The sequence below is a fragment of the Sorex araneus genome, chromosome 5 (genome assembly GCF_027595985.1).
Source record: "Sorex araneus isolate mSorAra2 chromosome 5, mSorAra2.pri, whole genome shotgun sequence".
Taxonomy (NCBI): domain Eukaryota; kingdom Metazoa; phylum Chordata; class Mammalia; order Eulipotyphla; family Soricidae; genus Sorex; species Sorex araneus.
The window spans coordinates 209,974,082-210,002,025 of NC_073306.1; the positions used below are offsets into that span (position 1 = coordinate 209,974,082).

The 27,944-nt window shown below is 46.9% G+C and overlaps 1 protein-coding gene across 3 annotated transcripts in view; it reads right to left on the reverse strand.

Moving 5' to 3' along the window:
• FAM13A (family with sequence similarity 13 member A) overlaps positions 1-27,944 on the reverse strand; it is a 246,164-nt gene that overhangs the window by 73,354 nt on the left and 144,866 nt on the right. For 2 of the 3 annotated variants that reach the window (XM_055138788.1, XM_055138787.1), the window contains exon 1: positions 14,009-14,356. The exons of the other annotated variant lie outside the window; for it this stretch is intronic. In XM_055138788.1, the coding sequence (XP_054994763.1) occupies positions 14,009-14,037 (29 nt within the window). In that variant the 5' untranslated portion in view covers positions 14,038-14,356. Of the gene's footprint in view, positions 1-14,008; positions 14,357-27,944 lie in introns of those variants that run through there. 3 annotated transcript variants of the gene reach the window in all.

Genomic DNA, 27,944 nt, shown 5'->3' on the forward strand with positions numbered 1-27,944 from the left:
CAAACCTGGCTTGGCTTCGTGCAAGGCAAATGCCCTGCCAGCTGTACAGCTGTACTATCTCTCTGCCCCCCCACCCCGCCACTGGTTTTAAGAAGCTTTTGATGACATTATTCTACAAGTTTGACCCAAGTTTTCATGTGTTACATACACATAAATCCTTGAGATGATTACATGCTCAATTAACTCAAGCAAAGTTAATTACAGCTCGTGAACACGATGGTGAAGGTAAGAAACAGTCAATAGAATAAAATATTCCCGTTAAGGGGGAGCCACTTAGGAAAGTCGTGCCAGCAGTGAGAAGCACATCTGTCATCTCCACCCTGACACGAGGTCGTACCTCTGTGGTGGTCACTGGCATGGGGAGCACGCGAGGACAGACACGGAACAGCAGAAATAGTCTAAGTTCCCTAACAACACTAACAACACAGAAGCCGCATATGCCACACAGGAAACAGAGTTTTAGCATGCAAAATACATATGACCATATTCTCTGCTTTAGCTTGTTTTTGCTTCTGATAAAAACACAAAATGAAATTTCTTCCTCTTAGTGCCCACTGGGCTGGTCTTTGAAGTCTGTGATTATCCACTGGGGGTGAAGGGGGGTCCCAAGCTGTGTCTGTGAGACTCCGGGCCACCCCGGATAAGCTGCTGCTAGCCCGTCTGGTGAGTTCATTGCCCGGAGCTGGGGTCAGGGCGCTGGGATCTGGTCTGCGTGGAATCCCGGCCACTGAGGCCTTTCCCCAGCCCCTGCTAAGCATCCTTACAGAAATTCTGATTCTAAGCAGCCGTTTCCCTTCATAAAAGATCAAATATCTAGATCACGTGCAAAATGAAGCAGGTGAGTACACAGATGCAGATATTTGATACTCTTGTGGGTGCACACCATTTTTGAAGAAGCAATTACTTAAATTCAGTGTTTTTATTTTCAGGTTTTTCTTACGCATCACTGATGAAAAGAAAGGGTTTGCTTCCGCTGGTAGCAAATAGTCTAAGAATTCTGACGGAAACTGTACACAGGGAGACACACAAATACCTACTTGAAATGCTGAGAAGGGCTCAATGTTGGGCTCTGAAGACAGCATCTAAAACTCAACTTACTATTTTCTGTTCACTCATGAGCTGGGTTTTCAGTTTCCACACTGCCCAGCTGCTCTAAGTCTTACTACCCAAACTGCGATGTTTGCAACTGCACTAACTGTTCCCAAGAGAGGGGCAAGCGACTGACTAATTCCATTATGGGTTCCAACAGGGATGGAATGAAAAATACCATCATCACCTAAATGCAGAAAGCCGACACTGAACATCTATCATGTTATTCGATTATAGGAAGATTGTCTCCGTGAGTTGTAAAGTGGGCACTGTACTAAACGTTTTATTTGCCCAGAGTAGAGCTTTAAACGGAACAAGTAACTAATGAGAATTAAATCAGTATGCTTGATCGGCACTTCAGTGAACATTCAATTAGCAATGAGGTTAGTTTTCCTAGAATTTAGAAGGGCTTGGGGACTCGACTAAGCTGGTACAGGGTTCTACATGCAGCTATTCCTGAATTTTACCAAACAGTGGTGTGTGTGTGTGTGTGTGTGTGTGTGTGTGTGTGTGTGTATGTTTATTTTCATTTGTAGCAAACAGAGGCAATCAATATGAACCAATCCTTTCCTTGTTTAGACTTCTCTCCGCCATACACCCTCAGCCAGGTGTTCTACATGAATTATAATGTAGATTAATACATCCTAAATCCTCACAAAATCCCTTCCTGGTACTTGTCCCTCACTGGGGAAAAACAGAAGCGCACAGGTGATCAGGTTCATGGCATGGAAATTCCTGGCACAAGCTAGCTCATTTTTTGGTGTGTCTTCTCTTCAGTAATGACCTGTCAAAATAATGGTGGCCTGAGCAGATGGATGAAGTAAGTGCTGATCGTGGCCAATATACCTCCCAGTCGCTCCCCACCAGCTGGGTGGACTCTGAACCCCACATCCTACCTCTGATATAACAACTCTATGCTATTTTCCCCAGGCTTTATTTGCACAAAATAACATTTGTCAATTAAAGACAAAATCAGAAGTTTTTGGATATGTCCCCAGATTTTGACTAGTTTTGTAGGTTCTAGAAATTAAAATGAAAGCACAGAAATTTAAATAAAGCACAGAAATTTGAATAAAACAAAATAGATCCAGTATTAGATTTTTTCGATTAGTAGCACTCAACAGGAATCTATGCATGATACCCAAGAAAGAAAATATAACTACAAAAGAAAATTCAAATTGTGATAGTTAATTAGCACATTTCTCTTCTCTTTTCATGAAGTGGACCCTTGCATAGTATTCAGTAATAATATTGATAAATGCATAACTTCTAAAACAACTAGAGCACTGCTTTCAAATTGATTAAGTAAATTCATTCTAAAAGTCAGTTTCAAGCACTGATTTTAAAGAAAAACAATGAAGAACAATTTTCCATACATAACAAAATTATTTTCTTCCACAAATTCACACATCAGAATAAAAGGTGTTTGGACAAATCAGCATTCTTAGACCGCTCTGCCTTCGTACTATCGTTAACGGTCGCCCCAATTCCTACAGCAGTGACTTACACTGTCCCTGGGTTCCTAGTCATGTTCAATGATATTAAAATGGTCACAAGTGTTTTTGGGGGGCTAAGTTATTAAACTCAGTATTCACACAAGTTCCCTTTTTTCTTAAAAAAAGAAAAAGCACCTGTGTGTGCTATGAATGACCATAGGCGTGGACATCATGTTATTAAGCCAATGATGAACTGTTACATCTTGGAATTCACTCAAGTCCTCCTTGGTTTCTTAGTATAAATTCCATGTTTTAATTATTTCCTGTTTGCTAATTCAGAATAATGGCTAAGCTTAAGCATCCTATTAGATTCCTTTTGTTGTTTTTGTCAGAAAAATTGAAAGAATGGGCTGGAGGGGTAGTATTGCAGACAGGGCATTTGCTGTGCATGTGACCAACCCGGGTTCGATTCCCAGCACCCTATATAGTCCCCTAAGCACCACCAGGAGTAATTCCTAAGGACAGAGTCAGGAGTAACCCTGAATATACACTCACCCTGCTCCATCCAGCCCACCCCCCACCCTACACTCTCCCTCCCCCACCCTACAGCTCACCCTCCTCCATCCGGCCCACTTTTCTCCCTGCTCTTATGAGAATCTCCGTGTCCTTTTGCAATTTAACTTCCACTCCGTAAAATGATAGTTTGTCTTTCTCTGCCTGATTTGTTACACCGAGCAAATCCCCTCATTTCCCCAAGGTCGCTGTGGCATTCCCTATTATATTTTTATAGCTGAGCAACACTCTATGATGTGCACATGCACCCCCCCACACACACAGTTTCACAGGTATATACCCCACATCTTAGTCAATCATCTGTTGATAAATATCGAGGTCATTTTCATACCTTGGCTATTCCAAATTTCTTAAAAATAATTTTTCCATGCCTGAGTGACAGTACAGCAGGTAGGGCGCTTGCCTTGCATGTTGCTGACTTGGGTTCGATTCCCAGCACCACATATGATTTTCTGAGCCCCCTCCCCCCCCCCAAGGAGTGATACCTGAGTGCAGAGTCAGGAGTGAGCCCTGTGTACAGCGGGGCGTGGGGGTGTTATATGTAGCACTACCCCTGCCCCCGGCCCCCTTTGGCTATCAAAGGACGGCGCCAAGAGTGAGGCTCAGGGCTCCGGAGAGATCCCTCCAGGGGCTCAAGTATATGCTTTGCGCGTAGGGGGACCCAAGTTTGATTCCCTGCATCCCTGCGCCCCTGAGCGTCAGGCTGGAAGTAGGTCCACGAGCTACACCCCAGACTCCCGCTCACACGTGATGGACAATACACAGCTTCCCCGCCAAGGGGGGGCCTCGCCGGGCAGCTCAGGAAGCGCAGGGCTGTATCCTCCTTTCTGTTAGGACGCAGTTTCTTTAACAAGCCGAGTTCCCTCCTTAACACAAGAAGAGAGGTTGTCCTGGCTCGGGGAGGAAGCTCGCACGGCTGGCACACTGGCTTTGCCCGGACGTGTGGCAGCATGGCACAGTCTCCGGACTGTCACCGGGGGCGACCCGCCACGCTTACACACTTGGGCCAGGGTCAGCGGTGCCGGTTCTAACATTTCAGGAACGTCTCTGGGCCGGGCCATCCCCTTCCCATTTCTGCATCTGTCTTCACAGCGGTGACACCTCCCCCCTGCCTCGGAGTCCTCCACAGCCGTCCCCCCAAGACTCAGCCCCCCTCTCTGAAGCCCCTCAGGCTTCCTCATCCCCCCTAGGGACGAACCTGAATGGCTGAGCCCAGGATTCGAGGTTCCTCCCAATCTAAGCTCGGCCCCCCTGGGCTGCACTCCTTTGCTCTTGCTCATGCTCAGTTCCCACTCTCTTCAACACTCCCTCCGGCTCCACCCTCCCTGGGCACTGTGGGAAGCCTCCTCCAGCCCCCTGGGGAGAGGCTGGGCTCTCGGCCCCACTGTCTCTGTTCAGTGCTCTAAGCCCTTGGCGTACGATGAGGATAGGGGAGTCCGGATGCGGACTCGACTCTTGCATCTGACTTTATCTTTCTGCCCCAGCAGCCAGCCAAGACGCTGCCCGCGGCCAGGACACACTCTGCATCTTGCAGGCCTGGCTGGGCGCTGAGGCTCCCGGTCTGAGGAAACATTCTGAAAACAGGCATTGCTTCTGGTTTGGCCAATGACGTGCTTGAGAGAAAAGCATCCTCTTTGCTGCCCGCTGATTCTTCCCAGCCAGGGGAATGGCCGTGACCGCAAGTTTTCTCCCGTCCGGAGGGAACGAAAATAAATTCTCCTCTCTCACTGCACGACTCGAGAGCTGGGAGTTGTGCCACTAATGCCCGAAACGTAAACACCGGCGTTCTGCGGGGTACAGAGAACCTGGGGAAGGATATGTTCAGGCGGGCAAGTGTTGAAACACGGCCTCGCCACACAGCGTGTCTGTTTGTTCTGGATGGAGAGCAGGAAAAGAAACGTAACTCGCCTCCCCGCAAGCCCAAAGGTTGTTTGGCGTTTCCAGAAATTTTGAGTTTAGTTACAAAAGTATTTTCAAGGCAACTGAAAGCTCCCATTTTCCTGTGAGATACCTGTCCAGAGAAGTGACCTTTGTCGCTACGAGCCGTGCATGCAGATGATCTCAGGGAGGCAGGAAGTCAGAATGAATCAGCAGCTTTGTGCCGCTGAGGAAACAGTTTTAGAGCAATAGTGATGAAGTCAAAGAATTTTCAAATCCACTCACAAATAAATCTAGGAAGAGAGCCACAAGCGGCAGAGAAGCCCCCAGACCCGGCTCCAGGCTGAGTCTCTTCCGAGGTGCCTTAGAAGGGAGTTGGTGAGCGAGCCCACCACCCATCCCAACAGAGCCCCGGCAGCCGAGAACCTCCAGAACCCAACTGCCGCCGTGCTCACGGCCAGTCTCCACACGCGCAGGATAAGCCTCACACATGAGAATGAACCTGCTGAAAAGCCCAGGTATGTGAGTTTTGTGACCGAAATCTCCAGACCCTTGAGGAGTCGGGAATGGGCTCCCTCCCCCCAAATCCCTGTGCTTCCAAGGAGCCTGGCAGTCACGTCACAAACTGCCTCTGGCACCAGAGAAGTTCATTAACGGCCAGGACCCAGAGACTCACAAATAAATCTCAGAAGATGCCGCAGACCCCAAAGTCACCATCCAGTTAAAAACTTAACTCAGCTCTATCACCCTATTTAAAGGTTTAGAGTTCCTGGAGCACTTGGCCGCATTCATGACACCTCATTCTCTAAGTCACGGATGCACCAGGAGTCACACACACCACATCTGATGGGGTGTAAAGTAGAAGGAAACTGATCTCGATAAAAAAAAAAATGTGTTAGCACACAGGGCTCACCCTGTAACAACTGTCACCCACTTTCCTCTAAGGAAACTTTTGGGACCATTTTTAGCAGATCAATTATAACAAGTGATACAAAATAAATTATTTAGGATCTGCCTTTGGGGCAGGCTTGGGTGGAGGTGGAGAATTTTGAAATAATAGTGGCGAGAAGGTGTAATAGTGGTGGGATTGGTGTTGTGACATTGAATGTAATAAGTTATTGTGAATGTTATAAAAATAATAAAAAACCAAAATACATGAATACAGAGAAAGAAGTTTAGAGGAAAGGATAAGGAACATAACTGGGGGTGTGGTGGAATGGGAGGAGACTTAGGGACTTCGTGGAGGGAAGTGAATTCTCTGGTGGTGGGGATGGTGTTGAAACTGTACACGCACGAAACTACCATCAACAGTACTGTAACTCACAATGCCTCAATAAAGATTAAAAATAAAACAAAGAAAGAATTCTGAAAACAATCTGAGACTGAAGATAAACATCTCACACAGACGAATAGTGCTAAAAATGGAACTGAACCCAAGGTCTTGTGCACACAGAGGAGCCACTCTCCCTGCTGCTCACCTCCATCCCAGCCCTGGTTTCAATTTTTCTAAATGAAAGTCTTCTGATTTATATAATGTCTGACAGGAAAATAAACACGTCTTCCTTTTCCCAAATCCTAAATGTTTTATTGCCTTCCGCCTCGGTCCGTCCCCATATATTTATTCATCTTTACTTAAGTACCTTTAAGCAATTCTAGGATTTACTTCTGTTTGGCTTGTGCTATATCCATCCCACTGTTTCCCTGAGTGTCCCTTCAAACACTACACTCAAAGTCTACGTCTGGCTTCAAAGTGATCTGTAAAGGTCCGTAATGGTGTGAGTTGTAATCCCAAGGACACAACCCTAGACACCATAATTCTGAAAGATGAAATCTTAGAGGATCCTTCAAGTCTAAAATCCTAAAAAATTTTTTTTTTAAATTCATGAAAGATCAAAATATGTGATGCTGAAACCCTGGTGTTAAAAGCAATGAAAATGCAGCCGGAGACTCTCTTGCTAAATCTCCATCCCAGGCCCTGATTCCAATTCTCCTAAGTAGAAGTCTTCTGATTTATATAGTGTTTGGCAAGAAGACAACACGTTTTCCTTTTCCCAACTCCTAGATGCTTGTTGCCTTCTGCATCTGTCCGTCCCCCTATGTCCAGCCCTTCACAGGCTGCCATTCCAACACGGTCCTTTGTCAGAAGATGGAAAGAACTCAACAAGCTCAGAGAGCCTTTAAACCAAAGATACGTGCTAATTTATTCCATTTATTTGTTTTTGGACCACACCTGGCTGTGCTCAGGGCTTACTCCTGGCTCTGTGCTCAGGAATCACTCCTGGCGGACTCAGGGATGCTGATAAGAGATGCTGGGTATCAGACTCAAGGTTGGCCACGCGCAAGGCAAGCGCCCACCTTGCTGTGCTATTGCTCTGGTCCTCACACTTGCTGATTTAGAGGTTCCTTGTGTCACAATACACAGGAAACTCATCTTGGTCAGGGATCTGACTACTGAAAAAGACAGACATCTTGTGTTTACCCCTGGACCCAACTCCTTGCAGAGTTCGAGGTATCATACGTGGTGCCTGGGACTGAACCTGGGTTGGCCACATGCAGAGCTGGTGCCTTCCCCATCGTTCTGTCAGAGGAACTTCTATTTGTCAGTGTTCTGCACGCTGGAGTCTGAAATCAGGCACCAGGATGGTGAAGCTCTGTTGAGAACATCCCTTGGCTGGCCGACTGCTTCCGTCTTTCTGTTTCGTTTCTGTTTGAAGGTCACACCTGGATGTGCTCTGGCTTACTCTTGACTCTGTGCTCAGGGATCACTCCTGGTGGGGCTCAGGAACCAAACTGTGCTGGGGACTGAATCTCAGTTGGCCGTGTGCAAAGAAAGGGCCTTGCTCATTATACTCTCTCTGGCTCCAGCTTTCCTTCCTTCCGAGTCCCACAAAGAGGGAGAGTGTTGAGAAGGGGGCAACAGGCTCACAGGGACGCTCTGGTCCCTCTCCTGGAACCCACCTAATCTAGCTCCTCTAACAAGCACTCCAATCCCACCACCTCATTCAAACCCAGTTCCCTGCAAGGCTCCTACCGCTGAGGACCATCACAGTGGGGGAGCTTCAGCAGAAGGGCTAGGAGGGAAGAAGGGAAGGATTCCATACACAGGGCCAGCTCAGGAGAGCAGGGTTTGCTTTCCAGGGCCAGATGTTTTACAGCCATGCACAATTCTATGCATATACCAAAGATCACCGAATTGCACTTTAAGTAGATGACTTGCATGGTATGAGAATTATATGTCTTCTGGGGAAGAGGAAGTAGTGTTCACAGGGTTTATACTTTACAAATCATTTATTTGGGGTACAAATCATTTGGAGTATCACATTTCACTCAAGTGAGAGAAGGAATCCAGAGTTCCAACCTCCATCGACGATCAAGAATCAGGGATGCTGTCTCGTTTGCCAAGGCGTCGAAAATCAAAGCTGGACACATAATGAGATTTAGAGACGACCGCTGGACTAGAGCTGTTACCGACTGGATTCCACGGGACGTCAAAAGACCGCATGGCCGCCCACCTACGAGATGGTCAGACTTCTTCATCAAAACCCTGAACAAACGGTTTGAGGCTCTTCATGTTCCTGGAGCCAGCAGACGCCATTGGGCTACACTAGCACATGACAGGGATGAATGGAGACATAACTGGTTCCCGCTCGAGCAAATCGAAAACCAATGGGATGAGAAGTGATAGAAGTAATACAAGCCATTTATTTGGGACACATTTCTGATCATTGCAGACACATCTAAGTATCACAGGGGAAAACAAAGGCAAACTTAAGTTCCAAGGAACTTGACTTCATGCTTCTTCTTTAGGTCATTTCCCACTATTCAGTCAATGAAGTGGAAAGTCACCTATATTACAGTGGGCATCCCTGCCTCTACAGAACTAGGAAGATAATACAAGTAAAAAAAAATAACAAAAAGCAGAGTATGCTACCACTGAATAGTTATACCACTTACAAAGAGCTACTGGATTCTGTAACTTCAAAATTTCTCCCATATGTGTCAGGATGGCTTGATTTGAGAGAAGAGTAAATTGGCTGGCCCAGATCCACAGGGCCCTTGGTGCTGGACATCCTTTCCGGAGGGCAAGTTTATTAGCCTTCCTGTCAGTTTGTCATGCCCAGCGTCTCTGTCTTTTCATTCATGTAGACAGGGCAATCTTGGTAAAACTTAAAGGGTCAAGGAGATTCAGGTACATCGGTGGTATAAAGATTGCACTGTAGCACTGTCGTTCCGTTGTTCATCTATTTGCATGAGTCGGCACCAGTAATGTCTCCATTGTGAGACTTGTTGTTACTGTTTTTGGCATATTGAATATGCCCCGGGTAGCTTTCCAGGCTCTGCCGTGGGGGCGGGATACTCTTGGTAGCTTTCTAGGCTCTCCGAGAGGGACGGAGGAATCGAACCTGGGTTGGCCACGTGCAAGGCCAATGCCCTACCCGCTGTGCTATCACTCCAGTACATTAAGATTGATTGATAAAACTAAATATCCAAACCCGAGTCAACAACACTGAAATCACAAGACCCAAACTTGGACAACCAAACATAAAAGGTGCCTCTCAAGAGGGCGGGCTGGGGGTGAAGGGTCAGGGCAGGAGCCTGGGAACATTCGCGGGTGGCGGGGGGTATCACCGGTGTTCAGATCGGTGCTGTAACAATGTATGTCTAAAACTCAACTTCGAACACCTCTGTAAATCACAGTGCTTTAATAAAACAAAATTTTAAAAAAGGCCCAAAACCTAAGTGCATACTACATTTTTTTTTTTAAGTAACTGGTGTATTTTGGCTTCCATCACATACATCACAAGAGGGCAGCACCCAAAGAAACGAACTATTTGCCCTACTTGTGGGCAGGTGGACTACATAGGGGCCAACCCCCCAGCCCGGACTGCCCAGCGCATAGGTGAGGAAAGGTGATTTTAAACGGCCTCTGAGACTCTAGGGTCTGTAGGGAAGGAGAGGTTCGGTCAAAGGGCCAACAAGTCAGGAGGAATGAGGGAGGGCAGGGCCACCAATAGGGGGCGCCCTAACACCACCGAGAAGGTGTGCGGGGAGGGGCACTCAGTAATTTCACTGCTTCCCTCCCGCCCCCGCCCCCCAGGAGACTGCTTTCCAAAAGGTTCTTCTCAAACCAACACTTGGAAAGTGCAGATGGCTTTGTCATTAAGTGTGAGTGTGAGAGTGATTTTCCAAGGCCGGACCATCCCTATGTGTAGAGAGAAAGTCTTTTCAAAGCCACTGAAACTTATTTTAAAACCAGTCTCCCAAAGCCCACGTAACACCCATGTGACAGCTCAGTAAGATACACTGAGTATCGCAAGTGCCTAAATGAAGGGAAAAGGAGGAAATGGAGGAAAAAGGAGAAGTAGAAGTTATTTTTAATCTCAGCTCTCCACTTTGGGAAGGAACTGAGGGAGCAGAGGATGTGGACTCGGGGAAGGGGTGGGACCCCCAACGGAGTGAGAGCAAAGGGAGGCACAGTTTTCAGGGGGAAAAACCCAATGGGACATGAGACATGCAGAGAGTCAAAGACACACGCCTGAAATTTGCTAAAACATGCGGTGTCATCAACAACAACAGGGAAGCTTAATCATCTGCAGAAAGTTTTTAGTTCTTAATTTAACTTATTTATAACACGATTTTATTTTCATGGGGAAACTTTTTCAGATGGCCAGATATCACATTCGAATATGGAAGGAATATCTATATATGGTCATACAATGGATTGAGTTTTATCACTAAACAGAGAAATATTTTAGTATTTGTACTAAATATAAATATTACAAGTCAATATTTTAGGATTTATATAAATAAGTGGGACAATTTAATCATCTTAATATGTACTATGGTCCTATATTCAAGTCATTTGAGTAATGTTCAGATTCTGCAAATTTTCTAAGGATTATGAGTTTCAAAATAGCCAACTACAGTCCTGGAAAATTTTAAAATTACATTCAGCGACAAACAGATAACAAAATGCATTAAAGGGAACCAAATTAGTTTTTTTTTATCTTGATGTATAATCTCATCTGTTAGTCTCATCTTACTTGTAAATTACTCATAACAAATTTGTCTTTTACATACTTTCACAATATGGTTTTTAAAAAAAGGCTACACAGTCATTTATCGACATTGTAAGTTAAGTAGGGTATAAACATGGACCCTCGTGAGATCAGACACTTATCTGAGGTCATATAAAACATCGACTGACATTAGTCTTGTAGGCACAACTCTATTGTCATGCAAATCATACATTCTATTACTGTAGGATTACACACGCACTGTAATTGCCTGTGCACTCACTAACATGTGACCTCTTGGGCAAGAATGTGTGTATTAATTACTTCCATATCAGTGCTGTTGGTCCCAGAGAAAATGTTAAACAACCTGCTAAATATATTTTGTTGTAAGAGGTAACACTGATACCAGTAAATGAGAGTATCAAGTAAGGTCATGGCGCTAAATATGCTATTTGCGGATGTTGAGCTGTATAGCCCGAGTCTCACATACGCCCGCTGTCCGGGACGTCACGCCCTCTGACAGGGTTGCCCTGAGTGGTAGACTATATTAAAAAATCAGATTTGCTTGTAAGAAAACTGTTAAAATGCAGACAGTTTCCTACCACACCAGACTCAGATTCAGTAACTCTAGCCAAGGAAGGAGGGTATCGGGAAAAATTAGCTTTCAAAGTAAGTTCCCCAAGCAACCCTCCTGCATCTACACAGAGAAGCATCAGCTGACTCCGTGCTCAGGGTTCATTCCTGGCTGGGTTTGGGGGGGCAATGAGGGGAGCTAAGGATGGAACCGGAGCAAACACATGCCAAGCAAGTGTCCCACCTGCTGGGCTATCTCTCCAGCCCCTGCAAAATAATGTTTAGAGGAAATCACACTGATTTTATTTCAGCTCTCGAGTGAATTCCCTAAACAATGTCTTAAGTATGAAAATCAATCTTCTTCTTTTTAGTTATTACATCATCCAGTAATTTCTACAGAGTTCAGTAACAGCTGACACTTTAATCTACAGTAAAACTCAAGACAGGCAAGAACTGATAAGATGATGAGAAAAAACAAAGCACACCTTTAACTTGACGATTTAGAAACCAAATCAAGACTTCAAGTGCGTCCATCACATTGCTTTTTTTTTCCCAGTAAGAAGCATATGAACCTTCTTGCTGAATTCATCAGATACTCAGGGTATCCTCAGAGCACTTTCTGCTCCTGGGTTATTCATTTTTATTGAGGGAATTCTTGGGATCTAGCCACGGGGTCTCATTACCGCGCAGTTGTTAGCCCCGCGGCAGAAAGGCGGGTTAGCTCACAGGATACCTGTAAGGCCCGTCTTGCACGAAAACAAACATTTGTCTGCCTATTTCCACTGTCAAAATACGAGCATTCACTGAAATACAGGTGACGCGGTTCTGAAAGATGCAATTTATCTCCATCGAGACTAGCCAGATAAATTATATCCTTTGGTCTGAATGAGCAGCAAGTGGCAACAGAAGGCGCAACGGTGCTACAGGGAGTATTCAGGTGGCACCAAGTGCCCGGACGAGCAGCAGCTCAAGTTTAGAAGAGAGAGAGAGAGAACGGGATGGACTAAAGACACTTTTTGCTTATTTGCTTTGGGGTGTCGTGGCCAGGGCTCTCGGCTCTGTGCTCGGGGCTCAGTCCCGGCTGTGTGCTGGGAGCTGAACCTGCCTGTTGTACCACCGCCCCAGCCCGCCGAGAGAAGTTTAATTTAATTAATTAATTAACTAATTAATTAATTATGCTTTTTGGGTCACACCCAGAGGTGCACAGGGGTTACTCCTGGCTCTGCACTCAGGAATCACTCCGGGTGGTGCTCGGGGGACCATAAGGGATGCCGGGACTCGAATCCGGGTTGGCCGTGTGCAAGGCAAGTGCCCTCCCCGCTGTGCCATCGTTCCGAGAGAAGTCTTAAACTAAGCACTGCCAAGCGCTGCTGCTGGGAAACCCCCTGAGCAATGAACCGGGAGTAACCCCCCCCAACGCTGCCGGGTGTGGCTCCCAAACAACCCCCCGACATTGGGTAACTTCCTCCGAGACTTCCTCCATGCCTCGGTTTCCCTGTTGCGACGACGCAGGATGGACTCTGTCATATCCGGGAGTCCCAGAGACGCTCCGTGCCAGGGGTTCTGTGGCAGCATGCCCTGGGGGAAGGCAGCCCCCCTCTGCTCTACTAAACTCCTCAGCTTCGCTCTGGTCCCTCCACCCTCTCTCCACAATTCCTATGTCAGTCAGGGACAGCAACGTCACCGGGGCTGCAGCGGCAGGACAGCGGGCAGGGAGCCTGCCTCGCTGGCCGGGCGGCCTGGCTTCGACCCCCAGCACCCCACGAGGTCCCCGACACCACCAGCAGTGACCCCCGAGTGCGGAGCTACAGGAAAGCCCTGGGTACTGCTGGGTGTGGCCCCGACCAACTCAACAACCCAACAAAAATCCCCACCCAAACAAAAACCAAACAGAGCCCCCCGCCCCCACCCCCCCAACACCTCCATCAGGTCGAACCTTGTACCTCGTCATTCTCACAGGGCAGTTTCGCCCCTAAGGGGTCGCTCGTGTGACAGAGCTCTCGAGAGCGACACGTGGGGAGACAGTTTCCCTGAGGTTCGTGTCTACTTGTGATCCCACACTCGTTGGCGGGAAGGCCTGAGCTCGGGAGGCCCTTCCGAGGGAGACACAGTGAACTCTTGGCTTTATGATTAACTACTCCGTCTCGTCTCCCGTCCCTGTCTCCCTGCAGACGCCAGGGGGACTTTCTTACGCTCCCATTCCCTTGGAAGCTGAAATGAATCAACCAGCGGGCGCGGAGCTGAGCCCTGAGTGAAAGCAGCGACAGAACACGCTCCGTTTCGGGTCCAGGGCAGGACAGGGACTGTGGCTTGCAGCACAGACGTGGAAAGGACCAAGTGCTGGCCGAGTTCCACGGCTGACAGCGACTGAGAAAACACAGAGCAGCGTGCCAGCGAGTAGGGGAGGAGGAGAAAAACCCCAAACACAACCAAAGACGCTACCTTTGCAGAGGCATGATTTCACAAGCCATTCTCGGACACGGACTTGCAGGGGAGTCCCGCACGCCAAGCCACGCCACGGGGGCCCGTCCGCACAGCGACCTTCCTGGCGGGGGCCACGCTGAGCCCGGGGCCGAGGCCTCTGCCCTCCCAGCTGGAGAAGCTACTGGCTCTGCAGGTCGCCGGCTGAGGCGTTCGCTCAGCTTCCAAACTTCGTGGAGCGACGCTGCTCGATGAGCCGCCTGGACACTGCAGTCCACTTTGACCTTTTGTTCCAGGGACGCCGCTGGGGCGGCCGCCAATCACAGGGGCAGCTGGGGCACGGCTGCAAGGCACTGCTTATTTTGCGGTTCCTCCTCCTCCTCCTCCTCCTGCTGCTCCTCCTCCAGCCCCTCCTCCTCCTCCTCCTCCTCCTCCTCCTCCCCCTCCTCTTCCTCCTCCTCCTTCGGCTTCTGCTTCTCCGTGGATTAGCAGTTCTGCAGGCGCGCGAGTCTCCCTGGGGAAAAGCTCCCGGGAACTGCAGGATTCCCTGACTTCTCTGACAGACAGAGGCTGCCAGGGAGGAAACCCATGAGTTCAGCAGAGACGCGGCCTCCAAAGAGGGTTGTGCCGTCCCCCTTCCTCCTTTGAAAAAGGGATCTAAACAAGAAAACAAAGCGCAGGCATCCTCTGGGGCGGAGGACGTGCAGCCAGAGCCCTGCCCCACCGACCCTCTCTGCTTCCCTGCCGGTATATGTTTACCCTGCGGAGGCTCCGGGTCACTGATGAGATCACCCCAAGCACACAGCTCCCGCTTGGGGGGGGGGGGGGACACAGATGTGTCTCAGGACAGACCAGCTCACGCAAACGCGGCTGCCCTGGAAGAAATCACGTCTGCAGTTCTCTCTGCAGGACCCTCTCCCTACCTGCTCATTATTCCTATAAGGGCAACAACTTGTTTTCTTTGAGACGCTTACTTTGCCTGGTAACATCCAACCAACTTTTCCATCTGGTCAGCTCAGTGCCTGTGAATTCTTGGCTCATCCCCGAAGTTCCTTCTTTTTTTTATATTCAGCCACAGCAGGTGTATTTCGGGGCTTACTCCTGGCCCTGTGCTCAGGGATGGCTCCTGGGAGGGTGACCATATGGGGTGCTGGGGATTGAACCTGGGTCTGCCGCGTGCAAGACATGCATCTTAACCCCTGGACTGTCTCTCGGGAGCGCGCAGTTTCCTCCTTGGTGTGGAATACCGAAGAGCTGTTTTCCAGGAGTGAGACTGCTAAGCCACAGGCTCCATCTATCACAAGGACAATCACAGGAGCAGTAGGTTTCTGTAAGATTTCTTTTGAGGCGCATATGCTGCCCCAATCCATGTGCTGCTTGTGCCCACGTGGCTGAGCCCATGCGGTGCCCGAGCACACGTGTCGCCTGCATCTCCCCTCTTGACATGCGTGCTTTGCTTTCCTGTCTCACGCTGCGGTGTGTGCAGGGGCCCTCTCCACCGTCGGAGAAGCCCGGCTTCCCTCTTTAAGCCCCTTCTCCCACTTTTCCCCCCTCCTCTCCTTCAAATCCTCCAAATAAAATTTGTTTTACTTTAAAGAAAAAAAAAGATTTCTTTCATGGGGGAGAAGAGCCACAACCCAACCCACGTTATTACTTAATGGTGACCGAGGACAGAAGGACAGAGCGCACGTCTGCACGTTCAGAAACTGGGGCGGGGGTGCGTAGGGCCTAAAGGGACCCCACCTCCTCTGTAGCTTGCCCAGGTTTTTCTCCTCAGAAGGCCCACGGTTCTGAGATTAGAGCATGGAGTCCCACGGGGTCGACTTTCTTTTGCTGTACCTGTGAATCAGAACACTAAACAGGCCGAATTCCCTACCGTATCTGAACATGCATTACTCATCCTCGAGCTTATGTTTTGGCATTGTGACAGACCTGATGGGGATCCAAAATTAACCCTTTGAAACAGTGGGAACTGCCTCAATTCCCAAATTTAAAGAGAAACTGTCATTAAATTGTGTTTGTGTTCTAAATCTGGAAATTCTCATTTGGGTCTCCTGTAATGAGAACTTAAGTTCTGTGTATTTGCCTAATTGTTTGCTTTTGCAAAAGGCTGTGACCTCTGCACTTTGCTAGATTGCTTGAGTTATAAAATCACTACTGAGCATTCCAACGTCTTCTTTTTAGTTGTAAGTTTGATCACTGTATCACTGTCATCCCGTTGTTGGTCGATTTGCTCGAGTGGGCACCAGTGACGTCTCTATTCCTCCCAGCCCTGAGATTTTAGCAGCCTCTCCTTACTCGTCTTTCCCAACGATTGGAGGCTCTTTGAGGGTCAGGGAATGAGACCTATTGTTAGGTTTTTGGCATATCAAATATGCCACAGGTAGCTTGCCAGGCTCTGTCTGTGCAGGCGGGATGGTCTCAGTAGCTTGCCGGGCTCTCCGAGAGGTACATATATATGTGTGTGTGTGTGTGTGTGTGTGTGTGTATGTATATATGTATACATATATACATATTACTCTCTATGATTTGTTGCCTACTGTCTGAACTCCATCAAATATGGTGTGGTAATTATGGAAAATGGGTAGGAAGTATCTGGAGCATGGCAGCAGTTGGGTAGTGGAGGTTGGCTGTGAGGGCTGGGTCCCTTGGGGTGGGGAGGATTCTCACCTACCCCCCTCTGGGGCGCCCTGAGTGAAAACAGCCTGGCATGGAGTCCCATAGGCTTGATAGGAAAATTCTATTTGTTGAAATTCATGTAAGACGATATAGGCAGAACTGATACTGGGTTTAGAGCCTCCGGACGCTGATTGTCATTTAAGTGCTTCCTCTTTCAAACTCTTTTTTAAGATACAAATATTGTTGGGGCTGGAGAGATAGTACCGTGGGTAGGGTGCTAGTCTTGCATTTATCCAACTCAGGTTCAATCCCCCGCACTACATTTGGTCTCCTAAGTCCTGCTAGGAGTAATCTCTGAGCAACACAGGGTGTGCCCCGCAAACAAAACAAAACAAATATCGTTCAGCAAGTTAAATTTACGTGACAAAATAAAAGAACATTTTGTCTTTCTTGAATGTTATAAACACATCAGCACCATAGAGTGAAAGAGACAAATGTTCAACAATAAAGAAAAAAATCACTTGTATCACTTTCTTCCCGTTGATCTTCTATTTGCTCGAGTGGGCACCAGTAACGTCTCCATTTGTCCCTGTCGCATGCTAGTGTAGCCCAATGATATCTGCTCACTCCAGGAACAGGAAGAGCCTCAAACCATTCAGTCAGGGTTTTGACGAAGAAGTCTGACCATCTCGTAGGTGGGCGGCCACGTGGTCTTTTGACGTCCCGTGGAATCTAGTCTGTAACTGCTCTAGTCCAGAGGTCATCTCTGAATTGCATTACATGACCAGCCCATCTGATTTTTGATATCTTGGCAAACAAGATAGCGTCCCTGATTCTTGACTGTTGATGGAGGTCAGAACTCCAGATTCCTTCTCTCACTTGAGTGAGACGTGATACTCCTAGCATAGCTCTTTCGATTCCTCTTTGGGAGACCCGAATAGCGTTCTCATCCTATTTGCGTAGGGCCTAGGTCTCTGAGGCGTATGTTAGTGCAGGAAGAATGGTGGAATCGAAAAGATGTGCCAGTTCAGTTCAGTTCAGGGGGGATGTTGAAAGAAAAACTAAACACACAAAAACCACTTAGCTGAATGACAGGTGAAGGTGACTCTCTGCATGCTGGGGGTGAGGCTGACAGAGGAAGGCTCAGTCACATCCAGAGCGATCACTTAACATCTGATTCATTCCACACGCATGCAAAGATCAATGCTCTTCCTTTCAATATCCCTCTGCGGTGTTGTAATGCATACTGGGAATACCCAAGGTTACTTTTTTTTTTCCCAAATCATCTACCACAACCAGTCAATAATTACCTGCCTTTCCCAGTATTTCAACACCCACCTCTCTATCAAGAATTATGGCTACCAGTTTTACCCAGAACGATCTCTTCCATTTGTGTGACTTAAAGATACACAACAAGGAAGCATAAAGGGACAGAGTCAGTCCAACGGAGGACCTCGCCCACACGACTGCACTGCTGGGGAAGAGGATTGGGCAGGAAGGGGCATCGGGAGGCAGGGAGGGGGGATGTGGGGGCCCCGGGGCTGGGTGTGGGTTGGGATCAGGTACATGGGAAACCATTATTAATGCTAAACCATTTTATTATATTAAATATTAAACCATTATTAATAATAAATCACAGAAACTCAATTAATAAAAAGTTAAAAATAATTATTAGTACTATCACAAAATCAACACACTCAAAGCCTCGTATGACCAGATGGCTGATTTTCCTTCCTCCTAACTCTCCCGTCAGCGACGTGATCATCAGTTGATGAATCAGATTTAAAGCATCAGTCATCCTCACTCCCCCTCTCCTCTCCTTAACAAAATCTGTTGACCGTCATGGCTCATTAATCAGCTGGGCTTGGTCACCCCACTAAGATAATAATCTCTGATATGGTCTTTCCAGGGCTAGAGCAACAGCACAGTGGGTTGGGCATTTGCCTTGCACGCAGCCAACCTGGGTTTGATTCCTCCGTCCCTCTCGGAGAGCCCAGCAAGCTACCAAGAGATCCATCCCACCTGCACGGCAAAGCCTGGCAAGCTTCCCGAGGCATATTCGATATGCCATAGACAGTAACAAGTCTCACAATGGAGACATTACTGGTGCCCGCTGGAGCTAATCAATGAACAACGGATGACAGTGACAATGACAGACAGACAGTCTTTCTGCCACCATTCAAATACAAGCTATTCCAAAGCACGTATTTCACCCGTGGAGGAATTTTCTTCTGTGGTTGTGATCTGGATATTTTCTTCTTTGCTCTATAAAGTCAACAGCTCCCAACCACTTAAGTGAATCCCAGATCTTTTCACGGGACGGCTACGGCTCTCTCGTGAGATCCCACATAACCCTCCAGTTCGGCTGCTGCTAACGCGGCTGACGGGAATCACTGCAGACATTGGGGGACACTGTTCTCAAACCTACTTGGAATATTTACCCTAAGCCCATTCGTGTTTTCCCACTCCATGTGTCCTGAAACCAACAAGAAGAAATGCCTTTCCTTTTGAACTCATAGAAACCTCTGACTCACTCTTGATAATTATATGATTTTTAAATATAATCCTATGATTACTTGAATCTATAAGTTATGTAGGACAGGAATTATTCCTTGGGGCTGGAGTGATAGCACAGTGGGGAGGGCGTTTGCCTTGCATGCAGCTGACCCGGGTTTGATTCCCAGCATCCCATATGGTCCCCTGAGCACCGTCAGGAGTAATTCCTAAGTGCATGAGCCAGGAGTAACCCCTGTGCATCGCCGGGTAAAAGAAAAAAAAAAAAGAGCTACTCCTTTCCTATTGCTATTACAGAACAGATACTCGGTAAGCGCTGGATGAATCAGTAAATCAAGCCCGCCCACAGGGACTGACACAGAGTTCCTTTAACGAGACTTGAGTTTTTCAAGCACTCCTTCTAGCCACTTCCCCAGGGCTCTAACCAGTGGTGATCAGCGTTCGGGGTCACTTCTACCAGCATTCAGGTGATCATGCGGTACTGAGGTTTGAACCTGGGCCCCCCGAATCCAGTTTTTTGAGCTGTCCTACTGGCTTGATCTCCAGATAAATCGGATAGCCCATGTAGGTTCAAATGAAGAATAATGAGAACCAGAGTTGAGAGGGAAAAATAAATTATTGCTCCAAGTACAAAACAATGATCTCAGTATTCCTGTAAACTATGATACCACAGGAAGAAATTCATTAACAAAAGAAAGAAATTTCTGAGATCTGGGTCAAGCACGTGCCTCAGTGACAGCTTATACTTTGCATATGTGAAGCTCTGGGTTCTAACCGCAACACTGAAAAGGAAAAAAAAAAACCCAAGCACTGTTGGGGTTTAGATTGATGTGCAATCACAGAGCTATAAAAACATAATTCCATCAAAGACTCTTGAAGACTTTGAAAGATTTTACATTATCTAATTTGCCGGAGGCCATCTGTTTCTTTTTCCATACTTCAACTGGCTTACACACTTCAAATTTCCCTACACAACATCTCCAGTAGATTCCAAATGTTTGGGAATATGTGTGTTTGCCCTGTGCTACCAACAGTAGCAGCTGTTCCCCCCAAAAAAGATGTGGTTTAACCAAGAACGTTTCTTCACCACGTTTTTTTTGTTGTTGGTTTTACATATTGCTTTACGATCAGATTGATTTGTTTCCTAAGACAAAAATGACATTATACTAAATGGATCTTACTCAGAACAGTTAGATCTACACATCGAGAAATTAATTATCGGTTGCCGTCGACAAGAGGTTTGAGAGATAATGGCTAAGTGGAGTAAGCTTTCTTTCTGGGGTAATAAAAAAAAATGTTCTGAAAGTAGGATGATGGAAACTCAACTCCGTGAATACGCTAAAAATAACTGAATAGTGCATTTTAAATGGAATTTGGGGGTTGTGTGCTAAATCAAAACAAAGCTGTTTGAAGGAGGAAAACAAATTCTTTCTGACAAATCTGGCAAGATGATGCATTTTTTTCCTGTTGCCGATCTCTGCGGAAAGCGAGCCTGTCCGCGAGAGACTCACAGGGTGCTCATGAAGGGGAATGGCTGCCTCCGACAGGGGTGCTCCCGAGAGCCACGCCGAGAGTCGAGGGGGCGCGTAGGCAGCTCTGTGGGTGCCGCTGCTGACGAAGGGGTCTCATTCGACTTGTTCCTTGGTAATCTGTGCTAGTACCCTCGTGGATCCCGGGGCTCCTCAGAGATCATCATCACAACAACAGCAAGTGCCGCCCCCATAGAAGATGAGACGAGAATAAGTGGAGAGGGGAGAATATGTAAGACGACTTGATTCATCGAGTAGCGATGCTGAGCTCCGTTTGGCAAACGTGAAAGTGAAGAAGTGAATTAACTTGAGCTCGAAGCTGATAACTAAAGCCAGACTCTGAATGCTGTAGTGCTCCCACCAAACCCTTCTCTTAGAGACAATACGGTTCTCACTTGCCCATTGCTAACAGAGATAGCTAACTGGCTATAGGAAATACAGCATCTGCGGGCTTGGAGTTTCTACTTAAATACGGTATAGGCATTCCATTCCTGAGCTGCCTGAACCCCAGCTAGGAAGCGTAATTTCTCTCCCACTATTCATGGAGCACTCTATTTCTCTCTCCTGTCTCAGATTTCCTACATACAACTATTAACTTCACACAAAATACATGTGTATATATGTTAAATAAAATCGACAGCCTTACAAAGGCTAACTGAACCTGAGAGAAACTCTAAGCCAGAATATCTGATACTCTGAATCAACATTGTATGAGTGTGTGCGTGTATGTGTGTGTGTGTGTGTGTGTGTGTGTGTGTGTGTGTGTGTTTATGCGCGCACGTGCATACCAGTGATCTGCTTCCCTCTGTGCCTCAGAGGAGGGAGGGCTCCCTGCTTGTCCCTCTCTCTGGCTTATTTCACACTGCATGACACCTTCCAATTCCGCCCACTTTGCTGCAAACTGCATGGTGTTTTTTTTTTAATTAGCTGTATATAATATTCCATTGTGTATATACACGACAACTTTTTAGACAATTCCTCTGTTGCTGGATGTTGGGGTTGCTTCTAGAACCTGGCTATGGTCCTAAGAGCTGCAATGAACATAGCTGTACACATATTTTTTTCAAATCAATGTTTTCATGTTCTGGGAAAAATTTAAATTGCATTTTGCTTATTAAAATATACGTGGACATGATAAGTGGACTGTCCAGTTGCTTTTATGTAAAACAAGTTTTATAATTTAAAAAAATAACCAAAGGGTTGGAGAGACAGAATGGGATTCAAGTGCTTTCCCTGCAAGCGGCCAACGACAGCTGGATCTATCTTCGGGTCCGTGGGACTCACACATGCTAGAGGGTTCTCGAACCCTGCTGGGACAGACGTGAGCGCGGGGCAGAGGAGAACACTGCAGGCAGGGGAGAAGGTGTGTGGGAGCTACTGCCCGGGTCCCTCCTGAACTCTGGCCTCATCACTCAGCACGTCTCCACCACAGTAAGACTCTGAACACTCAGCAAAAAAAAAAAGACTGAGCGATGGTTTCAAATAAAGAGACACGGGGCTGCAACTGACGGCACATACTAACAGAAATACACACAGAAGCGTTTTCTATTTTATTCCTTAAATTTTTTTTTCATGGGACTTGACTTTCTCCATAAAACGTGGTTAAAAATAAATTGAGCCCACTTACATAATTGTTTCCCAACTCTCTGGGCCAGGGAGAACATTTCTGTTGGGTTGGGAAGAACTGCCAAGAAATAAACGCTCCGGCACCTTTTCCTGGAAGGAGAGTCCCCGAGCAGAACTTTCTCCAAAGTACCCCTGGGAGTCCAGATAATTATGTTTTTGTGCCTGACAAATAAGCCACAGCCCACAGCAGCTGCCGCCACACCTGAGAGGCGCTGTCTCCGTTCTCCGCGTGACCTTTCACCTGCAAAATGAACCCTCCCCACGAGGCAGGCAGGCTGGAGTGGGGCTCGCTTGGACAGATGCCAGCGGTGTTTAGTGGGATGTCGTAACTGGCTGGTTCTGCATCCGTGAAACACAGAGCGAACCCTTCACATCTCTGAGACCTAAACACCGAGGGGGCGTGCACGACCTCTCAAGGCCAATTTCCTGGCTGGTCAAAGGAATTCACTTGGACACAAATCAACAGGCTTTGCTTTGAACCAATACAATGCATGAGTAAACAAAACTATATTTTAAAGGAAAATAATTTGTGCTACCAAGAATAGGTCATGTGATCACCACCACCGACAAAATTGTAGTACTGGACCCTTCAATTGTCAACATCCCCCAGTACATATAAGACAATACGACTGACCAGTGGAATAGAGTTGAAAGCCCAGCAGTATGCTCTTGGATATATGGATGTGTAAGTTATGGCAAAGGAACCAAGAGTACAAGCTGGAGAAAGGAAAGTCTTTGGTCCAAATGTGTTGGGAAAACTGGGCCCCCCACATACCAAAGAATAAAATTGGCCATTATCATGCCAGGCACAAAAGTTAACTCAAATGCATTAGAGACTTAAACATTAGAGTCAAATCCAAAAAGCACAAATGAGAAAATAGGCAAAGCCTACTAGGATACTGGCATCAAGTGGTGTCTTCAGCAATTTAACTTCTTTGATAAGGAAAACCTAAGCAAAAATAAAGAAATGGGATCACATCAAACTAAAAAGTTTCTGCATGGGAAAAGAAAGTATCATTCAAACAGAACATCCGACTGAATGGAAGAAATTATTAACACACCACACATCTGACAAAGGACTAATATCCAGCTCATACAATGTTCACAGAACACACAAAACTCAACAAGAAAACATTACTCGTCAAAAGACCAAGAGAAAAGCTGAATAAACATTTTTTTTTTTTCAAAGAAAGCACACAGGAGACCAACAGGTGCACAGGGATGTGGTCGTCTCCTGTTTACCAGGGAAACGCATATCAAAGTGACACTGAGAATCACCTCACACCAGCGAGAAGGACATGGATCAAAGTGGTCAGAAACAAGAAGTGCAGGTGGGGGTGGGGGTGGGGAAAGAACCTTTATTCACAAATTTGTTCAGCCTCCATTTGAAACAGTATGGAGAGTCCACGCTGTGGGGGGAAGCCCTCCACCAAAACAGAAACCACCCCAAAGCAAAAAAAACCCCACCAGGGTTCAGTGCTATCCCTCCATGCAGGCACCCCTAGTTCTAAATCCTTGGCCCCATATGGTCCCTGAGCACCACCAGAAGTGATCCCTAAGTTCAGAGCCAGGAGCGCCAGTGGGTGACTCCATTGCCTCCCCTCCAAACCCATCTAGGACGACAGTACGATCCAGCAACTCCACTCCGAGGCATCTGTCCAAAGAAGACGTCACTAATCTGAAAAGACACAGGCAGCACTTTGTTCAACACTGCGTTATTTGCAATAGCCAAGACATGGAAATAATCTATGTGCCTAAGGACAGATGAGTGAGTGAAGAAGCTGTAATGCACACACACACACACACACACATGCACACACATCTATGCACACACATATTTACATAAAGGATCACTATTCAGCTGTAAGAAAAAAAATAACACCTTACATTTGCTACGAAACTGGAAGGCTATCACGGGAAGTGGAAAGGCAGGAGGGAAACACACTCCAGCTGATGTCACTTCTCTGTGCTAGACAGACCGAGGAAGGGAACAGACGATGTCCAATCAAACAAACCCAGAGACAACTGAGGAATGAGGGAACAGGCCCGGGGCTGAGGGGACAAGTCTCCAAACTGTGGTGGAGGGATGCTGGGGGTCGTATGGCTTGGTAAGTCTCTGCCCCTAAAACACAAATACTTACACTTTATATGTATCTAAACATATAAAAATGTCTACATAAAAATATATGTATATGCCTAAAACATATTTACACTCTTTAAGAAAACAATAAAAAATAAAGCTATCTAATTAAGTCTTATTGAAGCAACCGCGTTTAACATTATCCAGGTTTCAAACGTGGAGCCCTAGGGTCAGCTTGTCTGTGCCGTAGACGATGTCCATCACTAACATGTCTATTTTCATCCTTCACCATAGAACCGGCCCGTGATCTCCTCTGCCCGCCCGCTCCCTCCGGTTACAGGGCTCCGTGCAGTCGCTTTGTTCTGCATTGTCGGTTTATCGTCTACATGGTGCAATCATGTTTTTCTTCTCTATCTGACCTGTTGTGCTTAGCAGAATATTCAGCTCATCCTCATTGTTGAGAAAGGCATTTCAAAAATGATCTGAATTTTAAAATTCTTCCCAATTTGCCTCGAGAACTAGACCCCGGGCATTATGCATGTGTGTGTCTAGCTTCCTTGGCTAGTGTTACTCACAATAAACTCAAAAACCATGTTTCCTCATTTAATTTTAATGCAGATGTATGTAAGTGGAAAAGAGAAATTTCAAATAAATGAGAAAATAAATCAGACTTATCAAATATTAAATAGAGCTCATCAAAGCAAATATCTTCCTTAAATGAGCAACTCGATTATTTCTTTTTAATTTAGGCACCACGATTTACGAAGTCGTCAATAAAATTTCGGGCACGCAATGTCCCAATGCCAGCCCCACCAGGGGTGTAAGAGTCTCCACCAACTGTTCCGGTTTCCCCCCAACCCGACCTCCTTAATACGCTTCCATCACACTTAATCACCACAGTTTGCACCCCATGCTTACAGCTGTGGTCTTGATATACAGGACAATTGGCCCACACCAGCCAGTGACCAAGGTCCCAACCTGGGCCCCACTGTCCCCCCAGACCCATCTTCCACCCCATCCGCCCTCCCACCCACTTCATTTCTCTCCTCTGACCTTCCCCTCCCCGGACTCTGGGGCCCAGGGTGTGTCCACTTCAGCTACTTAACATTCCCCTGTGCGTTATCCTAACTGACACCGGTGAGTGGGAACATTCCGTATTTGTCCTTCTTCACTTTCTGGAACCTGATAGCCGCGAGCGCCATTCGAGCCTCAGGATTCCCTCATTCCTGTGGCTGAACCAATCCCACACCTTAATTTCCTACCCGCCTGCGGCTGGACACCTGGGCTCATTCCGTCTGCTACCTACGGTGCTACACGCGGCCATCAACACTGGTAAGCGTATGTCCTTTGGAATCATTGTTTTCGTCCTGGGACAGACAACAAGAAAAGGAGTTGCTTCATCCTATGGAGCTCGAGTCTTAGTTATTTACTTAGTAGAAATCTCCATCCTGTTTCCCACGGGCACTGAGCCAGGCCACACTCCCACTACCGTCCCAGGGAGTCCCTCTTTCCACATCCCCGCCGACACAGGTTGAATCTAGTTTGTTGTTTTTTTTGCTCTGTGCCATGCTCACTGGTGTGAGATGAGACCTCAGAGTCGTCTGGGTTTGGATTTCCCTGACAAGAAGTGGCCTGAGCACTCTTTCCTACGTCCACTGGCCAGCCGTCTATCTATCGTCTTCAGAGAAACATCTCTTCGGTTTCTCTCCCCATTTTTTGGATCCAATATTGGATTGTTTTGTTGTTGACATGTGTTTGTTTTCACTGTAGCTAGGATATGAACACGTTACCTGATGTATTGGAATGTAAATATTTTCTCCCATTAAATCGGGTGCTTTTAAATGCTAGCCTGTGTTTTAAAAAAATACGAATTATAATTTCATAATAGATTTCCAAAATGTTACCTTTGGAAGGTAACTCTAAAACACAAACCAAACCAATGAGAGAGTCTAGAAACAACCTAGGTGGGATATTATGGGCCATATCTGGTTGGTTTGGGGGCCACCCCAGGCGATGCTCAGGGCACGTGCCGGCTCTGCAATCAGGACCCCTCCTGCTGCGGACCAGATGTGGTGCTGAGGACTGAGCCTGGGTCCGTGGGCAGGCACGTGCAAGGCCAGCCCCTCACCCGGTCCTTGGGTGGGAGTCTGAATACCTCTGAAACAACGTCATCGTAGACTTCAAAACACTGCCTATGACATGGGCCAACAGGACAGAATTTGGCCAAGCCACGTGAGAACGGAACGTTAGGAGGCTCCTACGGAGAGTCGAGTGGGATTATATTCTCCCCCTTCCTCGGCTGCACATCCCTGAACCACCATCGCCACCTCCATCACCCCACACAAACTCCCCTTCCTTCTATCATTACTTGATGGTTTTTTTTTTTTTCTCTTTGGGTCACACCCAGCAATGCACAGGGGTCATTCCTGGCTCTGCACTCAGGAATCACTCCTGGCGGTGCTCAGGGGACCCTATGGGATGCTGGGAATTGAACCCGGGTCGACCGCGTGCAAGGCAAACGCCCTACCCGCTGTGCTATCGCTCCAGCCCCTATTATTACTTGAGCTTTGGGGTCTACTTTTCCCTCCCTGATTGTTTTTTACTGACTCTGGTCTTTCCCACCTGTCTATAAAGTCACCCTGCACAGAAATGATCTTCTCAAAGCACTGATTTAATAAAGTTAAAAGCCGTCCACAGCTCTGCAGTCCTTAGAGGAAAATCCCAACTCTATGTACTCACCAGGACCTTCGGCTGCACTGCAGCCACGCGTCTGCCCCTCGCCCCTGCACGCGGGTGGGAGCCGGGCGGGCCGCACCACCATCCCTACCTCCCACTGGGCACCGTGTCTGCATTTCCCCTCACAGGAACCCCCCCGCCACCCCACCCCACTCACTGGACCGAAACTCAGCCTCTGGGCTTCTCAGATGCTGCTGCTCTGTGAATTCTCCCACCCGGGAAATTTTACCATTTGGATTGAGTGAGGCCTAATTGACAATTCCGAAATGATTCAGTCTCTCTACGAGAGTTCTCCAAATTTCATTAATTGCTAAAGCTCCTTGAGGCATCTGCCCTGCATTACTGCAAAGATATTTTGCTTATTATAAATGATATGCAATATACGTTCACATGGAAATTTAGAAAACAGAGAAAAGTTGAATACCAAACATAGTCTGATAATTTACATAACTCACATGTAATATGATTCCACATTCCTTATTTTCATATTTCCATATACATGATGAGATGTGAAAGTATTGAATGACAATAAAATATACATTTGAAAGGATTAAAATGGTAAATTTAATGTTTATCATAATAAAACAATTGAGATTATGCTGTATATAAAACTGGTTTTTCACATAATAACAAGTAGTATATTTATATGACATTCTGTTTCTCAAAAATCTCTGTGTGGAAGTATTGTATTTGCATTTGGGAGAACAAAGATAGTGAGAGATGGGGCCAGAGAGAGAGAGAGAGAGAGAGAGAGAGAGAGAGAGAGAGAGAGAGAGAGAGAGAGAACAAGGTTAAGATACCTGCTCAGCAGGCAGCTGTCAGTAGATTAAATTGAACCATGCAGAGACCCTTG